This window comes from Macaca thibetana, chromosome 2 (genome assembly GCF_024542745.1).
Source record: "Macaca thibetana thibetana isolate TM-01 chromosome 2, ASM2454274v1, whole genome shotgun sequence".
Classification (NCBI taxonomy): domain Eukaryota; kingdom Metazoa; phylum Chordata; class Mammalia; order Primates; family Cercopithecidae; genus Macaca; species Macaca thibetana.
The window spans coordinates 184,425,931-184,443,431 of record NC_065579.1 but is presented as its reverse complement, the minus strand read 5'-3'; the positions used below and the strand labels follow the sequence as shown (position 1 = coordinate 184,443,431).

Here is a 17,501-nt window from a genome sequence, read left to right as displayed (position 1 = left end):
CCTATTTGAAGGATTTTTATTGGAAGAATTGTGGGTGGGAATGGGGAGAAAGCTGAAAATATGCACAGAAGCACCCAAAAGAGATATCAAGGATGAGTTTCAGAGGTGTAAATGTTTAACAACATGCTCTATGGAGAAAATCATTGAGTTGTGGTGTTTGCCAATTTCCCTGGTAAAAATACACCTTCTGTGGTCAATTTCAAGCTGCCAACCTATGTCACTGGGCACGAATTGAGAAGAGTTGCACCTAGTTGATGCTCTGGAGCTGGTGTGAGTCAGCTCTAGCATATCAAGTTTTACTTGGATTTCAAATGTTCATTCACTTATTAAAAATAGGTGTAAAATGTCTAAATGCACCTTTGACATGTTTGACTATAAACTGTGTTTAGCTTTTATCACAGTTGTTTAGTCAGAATTGAATTTACCTTATTTTCCTGGCCACTGAAAAGTCTCTATTAAAATGTATGTTGGTGCGAGATAAATTGGACAAGGAAGGAAAGGTAAAATACTTTCAGAATCACAGAAGTCCATTTTCATATATTTTCTCAGTGAAGAATTAGTCTTTCTTTTTGCCCTTCCATCTTGACCATGAATAAATGCATGAAACTTAAGTTATCTTGGTCATTCTACTGTCAAAACGGCCCCTGCAAATGCCAGCCATTGTTTTAAAATGATGCATTTACTTTAGGTGATGAACGCCTTTTGAGAGCTCTTATTTACTATACAATATGGTAAACAGTGTAGCTGATTAAAAGAGAAAAAAGATGTCCCTGTTACTATAACCTTAATTAGATTAGAATCAAGTAAGGGAGAGAGATATTTACACAAATGATACGAGGAAGTAAACACTAGAAGGAGGGGAAGAAAATAATAAATGTAACTTGCTTGGAAAAGTAGCCAGCTTCTAAGATTCCCAAGAGAAAGTTTTGTTTCTTTTAAATCTTGTCATATGCTTGTTTGATACGAATGACTCCTCTGAAATCTAGGATGGTGGCGAGCTTAGCCAGAGCCAGTATTATTTTAAAATAAGATCTCAATGATATGACCAATGTATGTTAAAAATCCTTGCAGATGGTAAACAAGATCCATACAGTACCATCTGGGCCGTCTTCTTGCTGGTCATTAAACTCTCTCCTAAAGTATCTAATTACTTTGCAGACTCCTTAGTAAGCTTCTCTTTCTTTATCCATCCTTCAGATGTTGATTCATACAAAGCAAGGCACATAGTAGGTTTTCTAATACATCTATGTAATTCTTGAATTAAGGCTAAGATTTTTAAATTTTAAAAAATGTATTTTAATGGACAAATAATACTTTTGCATGTTTTTGGGGTACAATGTGATTTTTTGATCCTTGCATACATTACAAAAAGATTCCATAAGCTAAATAGCATATTTATCACCTCACTAACTTAACCATTATTTTTGTGATAAGAACATTAAAAATCTATTATTTTGGCAATTTTGCAATACACAATGTATTATTATCAATTATGGTTACCTGGTACCATACTAATTTTGCTAATTTGAAAAATTAGTAATTTCTTTGGAAAGACTCTAAGATTGAATGGAGATCTTGAACCATGAAGAGTTAAAAGATAAAAGTAGCAGCTAACTCATGCTCTCTTCAGGTTAAAATCCGAAGTAAAAGGCAATTCATAGCTTTGAGACTTTTGACTATCTTCAACAAAGCTTTTGAATTGATTTTGGAAACCACATATCCCAAGGGCATTTAGGATTAGGAGATTCTCCACAGAAGCTTGCTCTGTATTGGGAAAAACTAAGTTATTTGACTGCAGGGATTTTAGGCTGCAGGTCCTAGGGAACTAAAGTCATACTTCAAAGTCAGAATACATGTGGAGAGAAGATGGAGAGAAGCTATTCTAATCTCCAACCTGGAAGAACAAGGTATAGGTAAACTAGTGTATATTAAGTATCTGGTATGTAAAGGACTCTTACAAACATTAGTTTCTTTCTTGGCTATGGGCCAGCAAGAAAAAATACATTATAAAAGTAAGTTCTCAATAAGGTAAGATATTTAGGGACAGCTAGTTATCAGAAATATGTTATCAAGGGGATAAGATATTTAAGAACAGTTAATATTGACATCTTATTTAAATTTGCAATTTAAAGTTTTAAATGATGACTCATTTGTTTTCATTGTTGTCTAATTTACATTGAAACAAACAGGGATAAAGCCTTTGTGGAAAGATAAGAATAAAAAATGTTGAACTTTCAGAACAAACTCCAAATGGTTCATTGACTTTGTTTCACCATGGAAAAATCGCTTCACCTCCCAGTGTCAGTGTACCCATCTGTGAAATGAGAAGGATGATATTTTCTTATGGGAATGTTTGGAAAATTGTTTTGTAAATGTAGTGGATGAGATTTTCACAAGCATCACTGCTCTTTTTCCACTTCTTTAAAGAAGCAAACAGTCTTATTTATGTACTGGTTGATCATCAAAATGTCATCTGGGCTGAACTATGTATATTTTTATTAGCAGTTGCGTGCTTTTTATCACTTAAAGAATAACACCCTGATTGCTCAATTGATGCATTACATCAATATCAGGGGCCCAAGAAAAGTGTTTTGAAACCATTTAGAGCTTCATATTGGTGAGCTCCTAATCTCTGGTAATTATTTCTTCTTTCTGTCTTACTTCATGTTTTCTCTGATGTGGTTTTTCACCTCACCTCACTTCACAAGATTGATAGTTCTCCATGTCACCTTGCTAGAGGTCACCTCTGAGCTGAAGGCAAAACACATCCCACTCTGGCTCCTGTTGACTTTCCAGTCAACTATCAAGGAATTTATTCCAGACATCTCCTAACCTCAATTTAAAAACTCCACCCTAAAAATTACAGGGCGATATCCTGGGTAGTTGCCATAGTGACTCTCAGAGGTTGGCATTGAAGAGACAAAGCTTCTGATATCAGATTTTTTACGTGATAGGCTTAATTTTGTAAGGTGGTCACGAACCTCTATGCTTGTGTCATTTAGGTCTGTAAAGAAATTTTCCCCTTCAGAGTCTTCTGTCTCTTATGATGCCAATCAACAGGCTTCTGGGTAATAAGATTTTTTTTTTTTTTTTTTTTCCAGGGGGGAACAGCAGTTATCAAGCATTTTATTTATTGAGCCACAAATAGCCTGTATTTGCACAATAAGAAAATTACCTGTCTGGCCAGTTGTGGTGGCTCCTGCCTGTAATTCCAGCACTTTAAGAGGCTGAGATGGGTGGATCACAAGGTCAAGAGATCAAGACCATCCTGGCTAACATGGTGAAACTCCATCTCTACTAAAAATGCAAAAATTAACTGGGCATGTTGGTGAGCACCTGTAGTTCCAGCTACTCGGGAGGCTGAGGCAGGAGAATCACTTGAACCTGGGAGGCAGAGGTTGCAGTGAGCCAAGATTGTGCCACTGCACTCCAGCTTGGCAAGAGAGTGAGAATCCATCTAAAAAAAAAAAAAGAAAAGAAAAGAAAACTACCTGTCTAAAGCACAAGTGCCCAGTTTTAGGAAAATCTTTTGGTTGCATAGCATTAAACATTCTCTTCTATAAAGTTAGGAGAAAACTTGTTATTTTTTTAATAGAAACCATCTGAGTTTTAGAACTTTGTAATTTTTTTTTTTTTTTTTTTTTTACTTTAAGTTCTGAGATATATGTGCGGAATGTGTAGGTTTGTTACATAGGGATACATGTGCCATGGTGGTTTGCTCCACCCATCAACCCGTCATCTACATTAGATATTTCTCTGAATGCTATCCCTCCCATTACCCCCCTACCTCGACAGGCCCCGGTGTGTGATGTTCCTCTCCTTGTGTCCATATATATGTTCCATTGTTCAACTCCCACTTATGACTGAGAACATGTAGTGTTTGGTTTTCTGTTTCTGTGTTAGTTTGCTGAGAATGATGGTTTCCAGCTTCATCTATGTCCCTGCAAATGACATGAACTCATCCTTTTTTTATGGCTGCATAGTAGTCCATGTTGTATATGTGCCACATTTTCTTTATCCATTTAACATTGATGGGCATTTGGGTTGGTTCCAAGTCTTTGCTATTGTGAATAGAGCTGCAATAAACATGTGTGTGCATGTGTCTTTACAGCAGAATGATTTATAATCCTTTGGATATATACCAGTAATGGGACTGCTGGGTCAAATGGTGTTTCTAGTTCTAGATCCTTGAGGAGTTACCACACTGCCTTCCACAATGGTTGAGATAATTTACACTCCCACCAACAGTGTAAAAGCGGGCCTATATCTCCACATTCTTTCCAGCATCTGTTGTTTCCTGACTTTTTAATGATTGCTATTCTAACTGGCGGGAGATGGTATCTCACTGTGGTTTTGATTTGCATTTCTCTAATGACCAGTGATGATGAGTTTTTTTATATGTTTATTGGATGAATAAATGTCTTCTTTTGAGAAAGTGTCTGTTCATATCCTTCACCCACTTTTTGATGGGGTTGTTTGTTTTTTTCTTGTAAATTTGTTTAAGTTCCTTGTAGATTCTGGATATTAGACCTTTGTCAGATGGATAGATTGCAAAATTTTTCTTCCATTCTGTAGGTTGCCTCTTCACTCTGATGATGGTTTCTTTTGCTGTGTAGAAATTCTTTAGTTTAAGTAGATCCCATTTGTTAATTTTGGATTTTGTTGCAATTGCTTTGGTGTTTTAGTCATGAAGTCTTTGCCCATACCTATGTCCTGAATGGTATTGCCTAGGTTTTCATCTCGGGCTTTTATGGTTTTAGGTCTTAATGTTTAAATCTTTAATCCATCTTGAGTTAATTTTTGTATAAGGTGTAAGGAAGGGGTCCAGTTTCAGTTTTCTGCATATGGCTAGCCAGTTTCCCAACACCATTTATTAAATAGAGAATCCTTTCTTCATTGCTTGTTTTTGTCAGGTTTGTCAAAGGTCAGATGGTTGTAGACTTGTGGCATTATTTCTGAGGCCTCTGTGCTTTTCCATTGGTCTATATGTCTGTTTTGGTGCCAGTACCATGCTGTTTTGGTTACTGTAGCCTTGTAGTATAGTTTTAAGTCAGTTAGTGTAATGCCTCCAGCTTTGTTCTTTTTGCTTAAGATTGTCTTGGCTATATGGGCTCTTTTTTGGTTCCGTATTAAATTTAAAGTAGTTTTTTTTTTTTTTTCCTAATTCTGTGAAGAAAGTCAGTGGTAGCTTGATGGGGACAGCATTGAATCTATAAATTACTTTGGGCAGTATGGCCATTATCACAATATTGATTCTTCCTATCCATGAGCGTGGAATATTTTTCCATTTGTTTGTGTCCCTCCTATTTCCTTGAGCAGTGGTTTGTAGTTCTCTTTGAAGAGGTCCTTCACATTCCTTGTAAGTTGTATTTCTAGGTGTTTTATTCTCTTTGTAGCAATTGTGAATGGGAGTTTGCTCATGATTTGGCTCTCTGTTTGCCTATTATTGGTGCATAGGAATGCTTGTGATTTTTGCACATTGATTTTGTATCCTGAGACTTTGTTGAAGTTGCTTATCAGCTTAAGGAGTTTTTGGGCTTAGACGATGGAGTTTTCTAAATATACAATCATGTCATCTGCAAACAGGGATAATTTGACTTCCTCTCTTCCTATTTGAATACACTTTATTTCCTTCTCTTGCCCGATTGTTCTGGCTAGAATTTCCAATACTATGTTGAATAGGAGTGGTGAGAGAGGGTATCCTTGTCTTGTGCCAGTTTTCAAAGGGATTGCTTCCAGTTTTTGCCCATTCATTATGATATTGGCTGTGGGTTTGCCATAAGTAGCTCTTAATGTTTTGAAATATGTTCCATCAATATCTAGTTTATTGAGTGTTTTTAGCATGAAGGGGTGTTGAATTTCATTGAAGGCCTTTTCTGCATCTATTGAGATAATCATGTGGTTTTTGTCATTGGTTCTGTTTATGTGATGGATTACATTTGTTGATTTGAATATGTTGAACCAGCCTTGCATCCTAAGGATGAAAATGACTTGATCGTGGTGGATAAGCTTTTTAATGTGCTGCTGGATTTTGCTGGTGGTCCACTCCAGACCCTGTTTGCCTGGGTATTACCAGCAGAAGCTGCAGAACAGCAAAGATTGCTGGCTGCTCCTTCCTCTGGAAGCTTCATCCCAGAGGGTCACCTGACAGATGCCAGCCAGAGCTCTCCTATATGAGATGTCTGTCAACCACTGCTGGGAGGTGTCTCCACCTCAGGAGGCATGGGTGTCAGGGACCCGCTTGAGGATGCAATCTGTCCCTTAGCAGAGTTCAAGCACTGTATTCAGAGATCCACTGCTCTCTTCAGAGCTGGCAGGCAGTAACGTTTAAGTCTGTTGAAGTTGCACCCACAGTTGTCTGTTTCCCCAATGACTCTGTCCAGGAAGATGGTAGTTTTATCTATAAGCCCCTGACTAGGGCTGCTGCCTTTCTTTTAGGGATGCCCTGCTCAGAGAGGAGGAATCTAGTGAGGCAGTCTGGCAACAGAGGATTTTTGGCACTGCAGTGGGCTCCACCCAGTCTGAACTTCCTGGAGGCTTTGTTTACATTGTGAGGGGAAAACTGCCTACTCAAGCGTCAGTAATGGCAAGCTTGAGAATCCCAGGTCGACTTCAGACTGCTCTGCTGGCAGCGAGAATTTCAAGCCAGTGGATTTTAGCTTTCTGGGCTCCGTGGGGGGGGATCCACTGAGCAAGACCACTTGGCTCCCTGGCTTCAGCCCCCTTTCCATTGGAGTAAACAGTTCTGTCTCGCTGGAGTTCCAGGCACCACTGAGGTACAAAAAAAAAAAAAACAAAAAAACAAAACAAAACAAAAAAACACTCCTGTAGTTAGCTCAGTATCTGCTCAAATGGCTGCCCAGTTTTGTGCTTGAAACTTAGGGCCCTTGTGGTATAGGCACCCAAGGGAATCTCCTGGTCTGTGGGTTGCAAAGAGCATGGGAAAAGCATAGTATCTGGGCCAGATAGCACAATCCCTCATGGCACAGTTAGTCACTCCTTCTCTTGTCTAGGGGAGGGAGTTCCCTGACCCCTTGCACGTCCTGGGTGAGGTGACACCCCACCCTACTTTTTGCTTGCCCTCCATGGGCTGCACCCACTGACTAACCAGTCCCAGTGAGATGAACTGGGTATCTCAGTTAGAAATGTAGAAATCACCTGCCTTCTGCCTTGGTCTCACTGGGAGCTGCAGACCGGAGCTGTTCCTGTTTGGCCATCTGGCCCGGGAATCCCCGCGAATAAGATTCTTATGCCAATAGTTCCAGCATAGCCTCAAGTGGTGCTTGTAGTAATTATCAAATCATTACAAAACTAAAGAAGAAAAAGGAAATACGTTTCATGGATGTGATTAAGTCATTACAGTGTTCTTGCATATGTAAATTATCCTTGACTTAATGAACTACCTTGCTTACATAATAATATTTTAACCTGGTTCTAGAAAGTCATTCTTACCCATGTTAATCATGGTTATCAGACTTAGCAGAGTTTATCTTCAGATCATCTTGCTGAAGAGAAATTTATGTATTATGTATCCATGTGCATAAATTTTGTTTAAACTATTAGAATTGCACTTATTAAGTACATTTGTTACATTAATTACTTTAATAAATTAGTAAAACGCTTAGGAAGAGCAAAACCTTGATTACATAATGATGATATCCAAATTAACAAGGGTCATTTAAAAATATGTATTTTCTGATTATAAAATAAATATGTATTACTTGGAGAAAAACAAGAAACTACAGAAAGGAACAAAGAAGGGTATTAACCTGTATCACCTAGGATTAATCATTTAAAACTTGAATGGATATCCTACACTTTTCAAAGAGTACTCCCACTGTTTTATACAATACATTATGTATTTCTAAAAAGAGCTAACTCTACAAGAAAACCTAGTTAAGTGGGATTCTTTTTTTGATTTCCTTTATCAGAAATTGAATCTAAAGTTTTAGTATCCATATTTCAAAAACTTTATTCAGGATTATAAAAGCTACCAGGGAAGTATTTTATGCTTCCTCTACTGCTCTAGAGAGTTCAACTTATCCAAAATTATTTCAGTGCCTTATCTTCAACAATGACCAAGTCTAGTACCATATTAACTAATGCAAAGCCTAGCGAAATTAATAATTATAATATTACTATTTGAATATAAATCTTTATGTATGCCTAGGAGAAAAAAAGTTTCCTAGAACATGTAGGGAGTACAAAGGAGTCTTAATTATATGTCAATGCTGTTGTTCGCTGAAGATTTTCAATTATTTTTCTGTCTTTTGTAATATATAGTTTTGTTGTTGTTTGGTTGTTTTAAATTTTATTTTGCATGAGAAGTTAAGGCCAGTGTAGATTTTGGGCAGTTAATCATTTTATGACTTTCATTTAATCAACATTTTTTTAAATCCCCTTTTAGGCAGCCAAGGGCAGTTTCCACTAACACAGAATGTAACCGTTGTTGAAGGCGGAACTGCAATTTTGACCTGCAGGGTTGATCAAAATGATAACACCTCCCTCCAGTGGTCAAATCCAGCTCAACAGACTCTGTACTTCGATGACAAGAAAGGTGAATACATTTTCTTTCAAACGTTTTAATCACATTCTAAAATATCCTAATTACAATAAATTTACTTTTCCGAGATGATTCAAATTATTCCTTTTGATTACCAAACTGCTGCTGCTTGTATTTAAACATGTTAAATATTAAATACTTTAGTTTGCAAGTCATAAACACCAAAGATAACCTATGTCAACTTTTTAATAAAATAAACACTTTTAATTCTGTTTCAAAAATAGTTTTATACCTTCTCTTAACAACCATTTTCTTTCTAGATAGCATATTTTCTCACTCTTGTAGCTGTTTTGTGTATAGTTTGAGTTTTTTTTTTTCTTTCTCCTGATAATATAATATTATTTTTATGAAAATCAGTTTTATATGTTTAGAAGATACAATATAATTTTGCAAAGTTTAATGATTTTATGTTCATGAATTTTCTCTGAAAGTAAAAATTGTAAAAACGATTCACATAATGTTGAAGTATTTCATGTTTCCAAAATAAACTGAAATTAAGAAAGAAGCTGTATTTTTTAAGTTGAATTGGACTTCATTAACTAATTTCAGCTTCTTACTGGATAATAGATTTTGATTAAATATTCCCAGAGAACAAAGGAAATTCATGTTACATAATTCAAGCAAACAACTAAAAATGTACACCAAATATCTAAGCCTTCATCCATTATTAGATGAAAAAGTGAGTTCATAACTGTAATGAAAATATGGGACTGTTGCTTAAGATACATTTATATTATATAGGATATAAATAACTATTTATATATTAGCTGTTCTTATTCTTAAAATTGGCTATTAGTCTTAATATATTTTTTAATGAATCTGTGTAGGTAATAGTAAGATAACTTCAAATCAGTTCCATTTAAACAATTAAAATATCACATACAGTCTAATAAATGTGCTCAGTCCACCTTTAATATGTATTCATTGTATTTGTTCATTGTTATGATTTTTCTTCTTTGATGTACTCTAGATTTAAAATGAAATCTTTAGTTTGTTTTAAATATTAAATATTAATGAAGGACAGATGAAGTATCTAATTCATTTATTTGATAAATATTTATTGAGAGTCCCTTTGTACCAGGCATTAAAATTAGGGAGCAGAAAGTTAATGGTATGTGCCTTTTTGGGAAATACAGTCTAGTGGAGGAGACAGACAATAAAGAAACATGCAAATGAAATTCATTTTATAGTACATTAAAAGGGTACAAGTGCTATGCAGAAAAATGAACCAGAGATAGAGGAAGTGTTAGGGTCCTCCAGGGAAACAAAATGAATAGATAGATAGATAGATAGATAGATCAATTGATCGATATTTATTTTAATAAATTGGCTCAAGAAATTTTGGGGTCTGGCAAGTTTGAAAAATACAGGGCAGGCTGGTAGGCTGGAGACCCAAAGAGATTCTGTTGCAGCTCATGTCCAGAGGCAGTGTCAGGGAGAATCTCCTCTTCCATAGGGGACTTAGATGACTTCACACTTTCTCATAAGGACTTCCACTGATGGAGTGTGGCCTATCCACCTTACGGAGAATAATCTGCTTTACTCAAAGTCTACTAATTTAAATGTTAAACTCATCTAAAAAAACACCTTCACAGAAACATCTAGATGATTGTTTAACCAAACCTCTGGGAACTGTGGCCCAGTCATATTGACATTTAATATAAAATTATTAACATATCGACAGTTAATATAAAATTTACTGTCATGGAGGGTTAATACCTAATACTCCAGTAGAACTTTATTATTTAGAAAGAGATTTAATTTACAGTTTTAGTTTTCTTTCAAACAAATGAAGTTCTATTAGTTAAAAAAATTAAATACGTACACAAAGTCACTCACAGATATTAAACAACCTGTTTTTGCTTTTAGTATTAATTGATTACAAATATTAGTAAATAAATAATTAAACTGTATGCTCAGCTCTAACGTGGTGCCAATTTTAAGGAAATGTCTCATTTGCTTAAAACTGAAGCCAAAGAAAGTGTTCTAAAAAAACAGACTTTTAGAAATGTTCATTAAACAACTAAATATATTATTATACTATTCAATTTGTCAACTTGATTATACATACATATTTAATGTAATATGGAAAAATATTAATTTATAAATATGACTTTTTTCCATCCCTGTGTTTAATGAAACAATCTTGCTTATTAGCAGTTTTTGAAAGCATAGCACACTGTCAACAAGAAATTTGTCCCTAGCGGCAACTATAAACTTTTATAATATTAGAACATTTTTTGTTGTTCATTCATCCCACAGGTGTGTAATGACAATCTCCACTTTATAGCAACTCTTGCACTGGTTTTAAGGAGATTTTGAAGAGTCATGTTTACAGTGACATCTCCAATTGTGAGGTCAAATCCTCAGGCACAAAGACAAAATCTATATGAAATGTCCTTGCTTCCGCTTTTAGTGATTCTATAAGTTATCTTCTAAAAAGCATCTAAAACTAGAAAACTAGAATTGATTTGGGATATTTCAAGCTAATATATCTTTCCTGGAGGAAACGGAGAGCAACTTGTCATAAAGGATTTGTAAAGGTTTGAATATAAGGCAACCTCCTCTTTTCTGAAGGATCATTATGAGGAGAAAAAAAAATCACGCCATGTTTGGGAAATATGGTAATATATTCCTGCATCTTTACACTGCCTTGAAATAATAAATACACCAGTTCTATGAATTGCTGAAGATTTTTTTTTTTTTTTTTTTTGAGACAGGGTGTCATTTTGTTGCTCAGGGAATGCAGTGGCACGATCTTGGCTCACTGCATCCTCCGCCTCCCTGGTTCAAGCAATTCTCCTGCCTCAGCCTCCAGATTAGCTGGGAGTACAGGCACGTGCCACCGTGCCCAGCTAATTTTTTGTGTGTTTTTTGTATAGACTGGGTTTCAGCATGTTATCCAGGCTAGTCCGGAACTCCTGAGCTCAAGCGATCCTCCTGCCTTGGCCTCTCAAAGTTCTGGGATTACAGGTGTGAACCACTGTGCCCGGCCTGGACTAACTTTACTTAATTTTCCTTTCCCAGATGTTGTAATAGCTTAGTTGGGTTGGAAAAAGCCTATGTATGTGTTTGTGTTTTTAGTATGATAGGTTTCTGTTTTTGATACTATGTTTTTTCTAACTCTATTGTAGTTCTAAACGTCAGTTTCAGTAAAACAACAGAAAGCACTGAAGAAAGAAAAGAAATCCTTTGGCAATCTAACATATCTATTCCCTCATATGTCATTGGTTCAATTTCCTTTTTTTTTTTTTCGTTTTTCATCCTCACCATCTGTTCCCAAGAGTGGTTCAATTTCTATGTGATATCTTAGTTGAAGGGATTCTTAGACAGTAATACCTAACAAATGCAAGAGTTTGAAATTAAAACCATTTTAAAAGATTCCATATTACGGTTTTCCACACATGATCTTTTAATCTGCATTTGCCTGTCTAACACTCACCAATTTTAAGGCTTATCTTGAGCAAGCAAGCATTCCAAGTTATACCAGAGACTAAGTGAAGAAGGTGAGCATGAGTTAGACCATAGTAACGCGCACGTATTGTACTAGTGAAGACAGCACATGAGAGCAAGAGAGAAAAGGAAAGGAATGGGTTGTCTGTGTCATTGATTATACCATCTCCTACATGTGGCTGCTACTGTTAAAGCTTCATCTTTAGCCCCACTCTTCTTTCTGTCTCAGATTATGTTGCCAGTGGTTCTTAGCCCTAGTTACACAGTAAAATCACTTGGGGGACTTTCCAAACACAGTCTTTCGAGGTATGCAGTATCAGAATATTTTAATTATATCTCAAATGATTATAAAATGCAGCTGTGATTGAGACACTTGGGTTTAGGCAAGTCAACTCTCTCAAGAGTTCTGCACCCTTGAGCTTGGATTTATGTATTGATAAATGTTACTGAGCATGGAAGGAAGAAAAGAAGGGAAGGAGGGAGGGAAGGAGGGAAGGAGGGAGGGAAGGAGGGAAGGAGGGAGGGAAGGAGGGAAGGAGGGAGGGAAGGAGGGAAGGAAGGAGGAAGGACAAACAGCTCAGAAAAAGAACAAGTGCTGATCACTGCCTCACAACAATTGCTACTGCCACTGTGAGCTCCAAGAGGCATCCTGGGTAGCATTTCACGCTATCTGGAAGTGTAAGTTTCCAAGGGTCCCGGCTATGAACGAAAAACTCAGGATAGCAGCACACATGTCATGTTAGAGTTGGAAAAGCCTTGTTTACATGGATTTATTTACTGAAATATGCTGTGAGTGGTCAGTCAAATCAAGTAAAGGAGAATTAGGCTGAACCCCCTTTCCTAGGGGTCTCTGTTAGAGACTTTAAGTGTGAATATTCATGTAATCCTATCTACTCGGGAGGCTCAGGCAAGAGCATTGCCTGAACCCAGGAGGCGAAGTTTGCAGTGAGCCGAGCTCGTGCTACTGCACTCCAGCCTGGGTGATAGAATGAGACTCTGCCTCAAAAACAACAACAAAAAAAAGTGAATATTCAGGAATCTCTTCCCAGGGGAGACAGATGTCTAGTGGGGGAATTGGCTAAGGTGAAACTAATACTGTCATATTTCTAACTGAGGTAAAATAAAGAGGAAGGCAGCAAATTCAGGCTTTTACAACTTCTTACCATGTTTAATGTGATCAGTAGCTTGTGTCCATTGATAAATGAAAAAAATAAGACCAAACAATCAAGGATATTTCTCCACAGACATTCAACTAATGTCTGGTAGTGAAGAACTTAGAATCCAGGTGTAGCTTTTGCCTTGATTTTAACTGAAATATTCCTGAGAGCAATGGCATCTGGATGCCACGTCATTTTAAATGTAACCTGGGCAGCCTCTGCCATTGATCTTGGCAGCTGACTTTTATTAAAGAGCAGCATATCATTTCAAACTGTTGAAGATATACATAGATTAAGACAGAAGGCCCAGACATGGTAGCTCAAACCTGTAATCCCAGCACTTTGGGAGGCTGCGGCAGGCGGATCACCTGAGGTCAGGAGTTTGAGACCAGCCTGGCCAACATGGTGAAACCTTATCTCTACTAAAAATACAAAAATTAGCCGGGCGTGGTGGCGGACGCCAATAACCCCACCTACTTGGGAGGCTGAGGCAGGAGAATCACTTGAACCGTGGAGGCAGAGGTTGCTGTGAACTGAGATTGCACCATTGCACTCCACTCTAGGCATCAAGAGCGAAACTCCATCTCCAAAAAAAAAATAAAAATAAAAAAATAAGACAGAAGGATACGTTATAGTCAGCATTGTCCAAGAGAACATTCCATGATGATGGGAATGTTCCATATCTGGGCTGAGCTGAACAATTTGGTTGTCACGTGTAGATATTTAGATATAAATTAATTAAAATAGAGTAAAATTTAAAAATTTGGTTTCTGCCACACTAGCCATATTTCAAATACTCAATATCCTCCCATGCCCAGTACTTACTGTTTTGGAAAGCACAATTCTAGACGCTGATTCACTCATCAGATGTCATAATAGACCTTGTCTGTTTCCAGCCTTGGCTAGTAAAATATGTGGTTTCTAACTGAGAAAGCCCTTAGGCCATCATAAAAACATGCATCAAATATTCAATAAATGATTCTTGTTTACTGTTTAAATTGTATAGCTTTAAACGAGACATTGTGACACAGGAGACAGAGAGTCAGATCTGAATTTAAATTCTGCCTCTGACACCAACCAGCAGAGTAATAAAAGGTGTTCATTGACACCCCATTACTGGTGGTTGGACCAGAACTGTATTTTAATGAGTTCCCTGTCTGCTTTGTGTGCACCCCGAAATCAGAAATCATTAGCCTACAAAGTAGAAACTCAATTACAATTCCACCTCATTTCTGCACAGCCTAAGTATGAAGTCTTATAATACTTAAGAATCTGCAAAAACTAAATAGAAAAGAAGAATCAAGAGGAAAATTTATAAATCCTTATGGGTCAGAGAGATCTAGAATAGACGTAGCTAAGGCAACATTCACTTGTTATAATCCTCTCCTCTTTCGTTTTACACAAATCCGAGCACCTCTGTTATAAATAGTTGATAAGCATTTGGAAGAGAGTGGGTATAGGGAGACAGAGCAAGTGGGGAGTAGAGGTCATTGAAACACCACATAAATGCTATGTGGTATTTGACAATGGTAAAAACAATCAATTAGATCGTAGGGTCTGTTTCTTTGCAGGTGAAAAAAAAAAAAACAATTGAAGTAGCACAATCTGATCACTTAATGCTCAGGAAAGAACACTTCAATTCCTTCCTATTATTGACAAAAATACTTTGAACAAACATCTCCAGGAGCCCGTAACACACACATTCAACAGATACATCTCTGTGTGCTTGTGTTTTTATATAAAAAATGTAAAATACATGACTTTTTTGTGATTTTCTTCCCAATATTTTTACTTAAATTTAAAAAAAATAATCCTTAAAAATTTCCTAAAGAAATCGAAATAAAAATCTATTAAAGACATAGCTTAAAATCGTTGGTGTTAATTAGCCAATTATTCTGCTGATAATTTTACACTAATACTGGGAACAATGGAAGAGGAAAAACATGAGTAAAGTGTCCTAAAACTAAGACTGATAAAGAGAAGAAAAATGAGATGAACCAGAATTGGAGGTACAGGTTCTCCTGGCTCTATGCCAATCCATGCCACCTGACTGTATATCTCCCCAGCTGCTATCAATCAACTTGACAGGCTTTATTAAAGATTCACTGAGTAAAGCAGGTATTACATTTGGCTACCATTACTCTTCTTTTGGTTTTCTTTTAAAAATGCAGCTATTATATATCTGTACAATAAAAATGTGAAATTAATGATAGCTTATAGTTATACAGTAAAGTTATTAGATGACATTCAGCACGTATACCTTTTCTCTTTGGGTTCTCAACACTACTATACAGTAGGCATTCCTATTTTATATATAAAGACACTGAGGTTTACATGTGTAAACAACTTGAGTAGTAAATGACAAAGCAATGAAGAGACTTGAGTTTTCTGGCCAGGTGAGGTGACTCATACCTGTAATCCCAGCACTTTGGGAGGCTGAGGCAGGTGGTTTGAGTTTGGGTCAGGAGTTTGAGATGAGCCTGGGCAACATGGTGAAACCCCATCTCCACTAAAAATACAAAAATTAGCCAGGCATGGTGGTGTGCACCTGCAATCCCAGCTACTCAGGAGTCTGAAGCAGGAGAATTGCTTGAACCCAGGAGGCAGAGGTTGCAGTGAACCAATACAGCCTGGGCAACACAGCAAGATCCTGTCTCAAAAAAAAGAGAAACTTGAGTTTTCTTATAACAAGCTCAATTCACTTCGTGCTTCGTTATGCTGAAAAAGACTTCCTTCCTTCCTTCCTTCCTTCCTTCCTTCCTTCCCTCCTTCCTTCCTTCCTTCCTTCCTTCCTTCCTTCCTTCCTTCCTTCCTTCCCCCTCCCTCCCTCCTTCCTTCCTTCCTTCCTTCCTTCCTTCCTTCCTTCCTTCGTCCCTCCCTCCCTCCTTTCTTTCTTTCCTTTCTTCTTCTTTTTTTTCTGTGTGAATCATAGTTTCTGGTTCTGTATTTCAAAGTCACTCTTTCTGATTGATCTGTTCAAAACATTTTGTCTCATATTTAAATCCTACTTTTGCTAAAGATGAAGCCATTATTGGAAATTTTCTAAACATAAAGAAAATCTTTAGTTGTGGATTGTATAATTATTACATTTACTTCTTTAGGCCTGTGCATTTTGAGTCCAGCAATTTTAAATAATGATAATATATGTTATACATTTTAGTGGTTACATGATATAACAACATGTTAAGCTATAAGCATCAAGGCTGAAATGTTGACATTCAAAGCAACATATGCATGCCTGAATTGTTTCCACAAATTTTAATTTTTGGACATCAAAATCAGGATAATTTCCATGTTTGATATTATATTTTAGAGAAATTATATGCCTACTTTTGATAATCTTTCTGCAATGTTTTTTGAAATAAAAGTGACATTTTCTACAACTAAGTGCTGATGACCATGTAAAAATGACTGAATTCTTGAATTAAGTCCTTTTGAGAGTTGTTGCCCATTGTTGTTTGTAAACATATATTTTACTAAAACCCTACGGAGAGAAAGATTATTTTAACAAACACTGAACAGTTTTATTCTACTTTCTAATGATGAATTTATGTATTTGTTTTATCATTCAACAAATACTTGCTGGTCATCTGCTGTGTGATGGGTACCGTGCTAGGTTGTCTGCAGTTACGGCAGCTCACTGATATTTGAGGAGCCTATTTCATGTTGAATAGAGCAGCTGGAAAGAAAGCGTGTTCTGATGAAAATTTGGCTTCCGTTATCTTTTAATCATGTATGTTTCTAGGTACATATTTTGTAAGTATATTTATAAGTTGGTAAGACATACAGAATTAGCACATGGTCAACAATGACTGCAATGACTTAAAATCATCTGGGAGTATCATTTTAGATGGTCGTGGCAGTAGAAATGGCATGACGAACTGTCTAGACTCAGACTGCGTAGATAGTCACTGCCATTGTGTATATATTTTCCTCTCCCAAAACAAAGGAATAAACAATGCAAAGAGTGACCATTTTCCTGGAAAACGCCTTGTTTTTTTTTTTTTTTTTTTTTTTTTTGGTGATACTTCAGATTCTCCATTTTGAGAATTAGGAGCTTTCAAGGAAGGCAGGCTTCACTAAACAAGTGTCAATCTGTGCACATCTAAGCATATTTGAAAGATTTCCAAGTCACAATTTCGGTTCAATTGCATGGATATCTATAAAATATTGTTATGTCCTGGGAAATATGCTGGGCTTTGAGAATACTAAAATAAATAAAACATGGATTTTGGCCTCAAGCGGCAAGTTGTCACATACCATCTATATGTGGGTGTGGTGGAAGGGATATAAGACAAGGGAAATTACTACATCAAGCAATCTGCAGG

General features: G+C 36.6%; 1 protein-coding gene across 4 annotated transcripts in view; it reads left to right on the top strand.

The window, feature by feature from the left end:
- The window catches only part of CADM2 (cell adhesion molecule 2), a 1,083,199-nt gene that overhangs the window by 823,196 nt on the left and 242,502 nt on the right, over positions 1-17,501 (top strand). For all 4 annotated transcript variants that reach the window (XM_050782110.1, XM_050782111.1, XM_050782109.1 and 1 more), the window contains one exon: positions 8,408-8,557. In XM_050782110.1, coding sequence (XP_050638067.1) covers positions 8,408-8,557 — 150 coding nt within the window. The remainder of the gene's footprint in view (positions 1-8,407; positions 8,558-17,501) is intronic.